This window comes from Otolemur garnettii, unplaced genomic scaffold (assembly GCF_000181295.1).
Source record: "Otolemur garnettii isolate 467f Iridium unplaced genomic scaffold, OtoGar3 scaffold00387, whole genome shotgun sequence".
Lineage (NCBI taxonomy): Eukaryota > Metazoa > Chordata > Mammalia > Primates > Galagidae > Otolemur > Otolemur garnettii.
In genome coordinates this window covers 46,399-50,870 of record NW_003852782.1, presented here as the reverse complement: position 1 = coordinate 50,870, position 4,472 = coordinate 46,399, and the positions used below count along the sequence as shown (strand labels likewise).

Genomic DNA, 4,472 nt, shown 5'->3' with positions numbered 1-4,472 from the left:
AAAAAAAACAAAAAAAAAACAAAATTGCTCTGAAGGGTACATTAGGTACTGACATCAGTGCATAGTTTCCCCAGTTGAGTACATCCAATGTGACCATGGCAATATTCAGGAATGAGTTATGTATCATGGTCATCATACTGTAAAAATGTACGTTGTTCTCTGGGCACTGTGGGTGGGTCACACCCTTAATCCTAGTACTCTGGGAGGTCGAGGAGGGTGATTGAGCTCAGGAGTTCAAGATCAGCCTGAGACAAGGTGAGACTTTGTCTCTAATACAAATAGAAAAACTAGCTGTGCATAGTGGTGCATGCCTGTGGTCCTAGCTACATGGGAGGTTGATTCAAGAGGATCACTCAAACCCAGGAGACTGAAGTTGTGGTGAGCTATAATACAACAGTACTCTACCCAGGGCAACAGAATGGGACTGTTTCAAGAAACAGAAGCAACAAGCAAAATGTAAGTCATCCATGTGACTAGATTGTAGCAATTGGGAGAGAAGTCTGTTCTTTGATGGCAGCAGGCAGAGAGAGCCTTGGCCTTTATTGCTCAAGCACACATAGTATCTTATCACCCTGTCATTCTTCAAGTTGCACCAAGTGGAAAATAAACTCCAAGTAGCCACAAAATATATGCAGGTCATTATGAGGGGGAAACTCTCCCCTTTCCTCCAAACTCATATCATTCCTAGACGACACTATTAACTGTATTTATTCTTCTGGATGCTTTGTATGAATTTATAAATACACAAAATTTTGAAACAAAGTATATGATCCTACTTTTTTTTTTTTTTTTTTTTTTTGCAGTTTTTGGCCGGAGCAGCGTTTGAACCTGCCACCTCCAGCATATGGGGCCAGCACCCTACCCCTTTGAGCCACAGGTACCACCCAATTCTACATTGCTTTTTATTTACTGTTTCCAAGGTATACTTCATTGAAATCTATAAATATCAGAGCACAATAGTCTGGCTTACTATTTGTAAAATCTTGACCAAAGAGGGGGATCCGTTCAGTCAGCTAGGGAGGCTGAAGATTTTATTTTACTTCACACTTTGTTGGAAAGGTTATAGTTATATTAGAAGTTTATTGGCCAGGGGTGTAGAAGGATGGCAGACCAGAAGAATCATTCAGCTGAGCTCTCCTAGTATGATTATGGAAAAAGAACCCAACTGTACCTGGGGTGGGGACCTTACCTGGAGTCATAGCTCAGGGAGTACAGCGAGGAGATGGTGAGCTGGATACAGTGTGAGATCTGGAGCAGCGGAAATGTGACTCATTAGGCAAAGGTTTGCTACTGGCTAGGATCAGCCATGCCCCCCAGTTCTCAGGTCTGGGAGCAGAGAAGGCCTTTCCTGAGTTTTTGGTTTGGGGGAGTGGTGCACTTTGAGTGGAAAATTTGGCAGAGTGGGCAGACTCAAACAGAATACAGTAACCAGATTTGAATATCAGTTGGAGTGGATTTGCTATCCGTTTGGTTGCTGGTGAGACAGTCATACTGGGAAGGTTTTGGCAGACTGGGGGTTGCCGTTGTGGAAAGGTTGTGAGAAGGTCTTTGCAAGGGCCTAAAGCACAGTCCTCTTCATTCTGCCTGCTGGGATCAAAACTCTACTCTTCAACAGGCTGAGGGATTCCCAGACCTGACAGGAACTGGCGTCAGGGGGCACTGTGAGACCTCCCTTTAAAGGATTCTGGAGAGCTTTAAGATTCCAACCCAGTGGGATCTGAATGCTGAGGAAACAATCAGGTGATCATTGAGGGCAACAAAGTTAAGAATAAGAACTACAAACATTACTGGCTATGTTATCCATCTCCTAGAAAACCACAGTGCCACCTGGTGTCCTCGTGACCTATTGCAACCTATATATTCCTATTAAAGTTGGTACCTTCTGTGCTCTCTCTCATCTCTCTCTCTCTTTCTACATATATGTATATATACACACACACACAGGTATACATTTTGCCAGTATTTTTTTTAAAGGAGAAAAGGCATACAAATTTATTAAAGTATAGGAGCAGATATCACTGAGTGATTTCCCCAACTCCCCTCCAATGGGGTATAAAAGCTCCTATAACCTTTTCCACAGGGAAAGGAGGAGATAGGTTATGTAGACAATTATTTGAGGGGCAGTACATGATTATTAGGGACAACCAATAGATCCAGGAGATAGAAATTAACTTGCCAAGAGGCAGGCAGGCAGGCACGCATATCTAGTAGAAAAATCCATCCAGGTGTGGTTGCATTCTTCTGTCTTCTTCTCTGCCATAGACCTTGATATGACAGGGAGCGGACTGAAGGTAACTATGAGTTTTTTGGTAAGAAGCATTCTTGTTCAGACCAGGAAATTCCAGAGAAAGTCTCTCCCTACTTGCTTAAGTTTACTTGGCACTGGTGTACTTGGTGACTGCCTTGGTGCCCTCAGAAACGGCGTGCTTGGCCAGCTCTCCCAGAAGCAGCAGGCAGACGGCCGTCTGAATCTCCCTGGAGGTAATAGTCGAGCATTTGTTGTAATGGGCTAAGCGAGAAGTCTCACCTGCGATGCGCTCAAAGATGTCGTTGACGAATGATTTCATGATGCCCATGGCCTTGGAGGAGATGCTGATATATGGGTGGACCTGCTTCAGCACCTTGTACACATACACCGAGTAACTCTCCTTATGGCTGCACTTGCGCTTCTTGCCATCCTTTTTCTGGGCCTTGGTTACAGCCTTCTTAGAGCCCTTCTTCGGAGCAGGAGCAGACTTTGCTGGTTCAGGCATGATGAAGAGGAAAACACAGCAGACTCACAAACAGCAAGAAGATAATGTTTTTGCCAGTATTTTTAAAATTTTATTTCTTTTTTTAACTTTTAAAATTCTTTATTAATAATATTTTTTCTCTTCTATGTTGCTGAGGTTGCTGCAGTTTGGGGGGTATTTCAGCTTTTTTGTTTTGTTTTGCTGTGTTTTTTTTTTTTTGCTCATTAGTTTGGTTGGTTCTTTTCTTAACTTTCATTTTTACTTTCATCAACAGCAAGGGCGCATGTATTTTTGGTCATGATATTTTAGCCTCTCTCTATTTCGCTCCTCTTAGTTTTCTCTTTTAATAGAGACTCTTCTGTCCTCATCTTTCCCATGTAAATTGTTCTTGCAACAGCTAAGATATCACCTCCTTTTGGGGTCTTTCTTTTCTTTCCTTTTTATTACCTTTTCTCTCCTTTATTTGATACAACTATATTTTAAATTTTCTTTATCTATTCTTACTTTGTTATTGGTTTTTTTTTGTTGTTGTTGTTTGTTTGTTTTTGCTGAGTGCTGGAATGATTGAATGTGGTCAGGCAGGGAGGTCATGGCCATAGTCTGGCTCAAGACATCATGGTGTAGACAGCACTTCTACCTTTGACTCTCAGAAGACAGTGTTGGCAAGTCCACACTGTAGAATTTTTCAATTTCTTTTTAATCTTTATTAATTTTTCCTTTCTTGTTTTTTTGTTTTTGCTCTTTTCATTCCCTATTTTTGGCAGAGAAAGAGTTTGGATTTGCGGAAGCTGGTAAGAAGACCCTGATTTCGAGGAACGCACCCAATCCAGTCCTCAAAATTCTTGAATTACAAGTGTGGCTTTAATCCTGTTCCAGTTAACACCATTTCTTTTATCACTCTCCTTCTCTCTTCCTGTCCTCATCCTGTCCTGTTTTTCAATTCTTTTCTTTCATCCCCTTTCCCTTTTTCCTATTTCTTTTCTTTTTCTCTTTCTTTCTTCTTTCTTTCTTTTCATCTTGTTTGTCCATTCTTGCATTTTATCATTCTCTTTCTTTTGACCTAAGCTCTGAGACAAGGTAATCTGAAACAAAGGAGGAAGTAAGAAGGGAAAATATGGACAAGGAGGATATATGAAAAGGAACCAACAGAAAAATGGGGGGAACATGAAAAATCAAAACAGAGGAACTCCTTCAAGGGACCATGAGGCAGTTACTGCAGAAGACTCCATGTATAAGAAATAAATGGATTCAACAGAAAGGGAATTTAAAATGTAGATGATAAAGAGAATAAAAGGAATGGATGAGAGAATGGAAAGACAGAAACAAAAGTCAGATGAGAGATATGTAGGATATAGAAAAGATATGGTAGAGTATAAGGAAATGAAGGAGACACTCAGGGTACGTAAAGACACAGTATAAAGTATCAAAAATACATTAGACTATGGAGAAGAAGGAAACTCAGAGGTAGAGGATAAAGTTTTTGAATTAACTGAAGTAGTTAAAGAGGCAGGAAAGAGAGAGAAAGGAGAACAGTCCACATAGAGAACTATGAGACTCCATGAAGCATTTAAAGATATAGATAATAGGGATCCCTGAAGGAGAAGAAGATTGCTCCAAAGGAATGGAAGCACTACTGGAGATTATCATAAATAAAAACTTCTCAAGTTTTACTAAAGATCCTGATACATTCCTTTCAGATAGATATTGACTCTGGGTCATCTTAACTCAAACATAGTTTCT

The 4,472-nt window shown here is 40.6% G+C and overlaps 1 protein-coding gene across 1 annotated transcript; it reads right to left on the bottom strand.

The window, feature by feature from the left end:
• Window positions 1–2,355: 2,355 nt before the first annotated feature.
• On the bottom strand, window positions 2,356–2,753 carry LOC100966022 (histone H2B type 1-K-like). The gene has a single exon (XM_003803643.3). It carries the CDS (start codon window positions 2,751–2,753, stop codon window positions 2,373–2,375), a length of 381 nt encoding a protein of 126 aa, XP_003803691.1. The 3' UTR covers window positions 2,356–2,372.
• Between the last annotated feature and the right edge of the window lie 1,719 nt (window positions 2,754–4,472).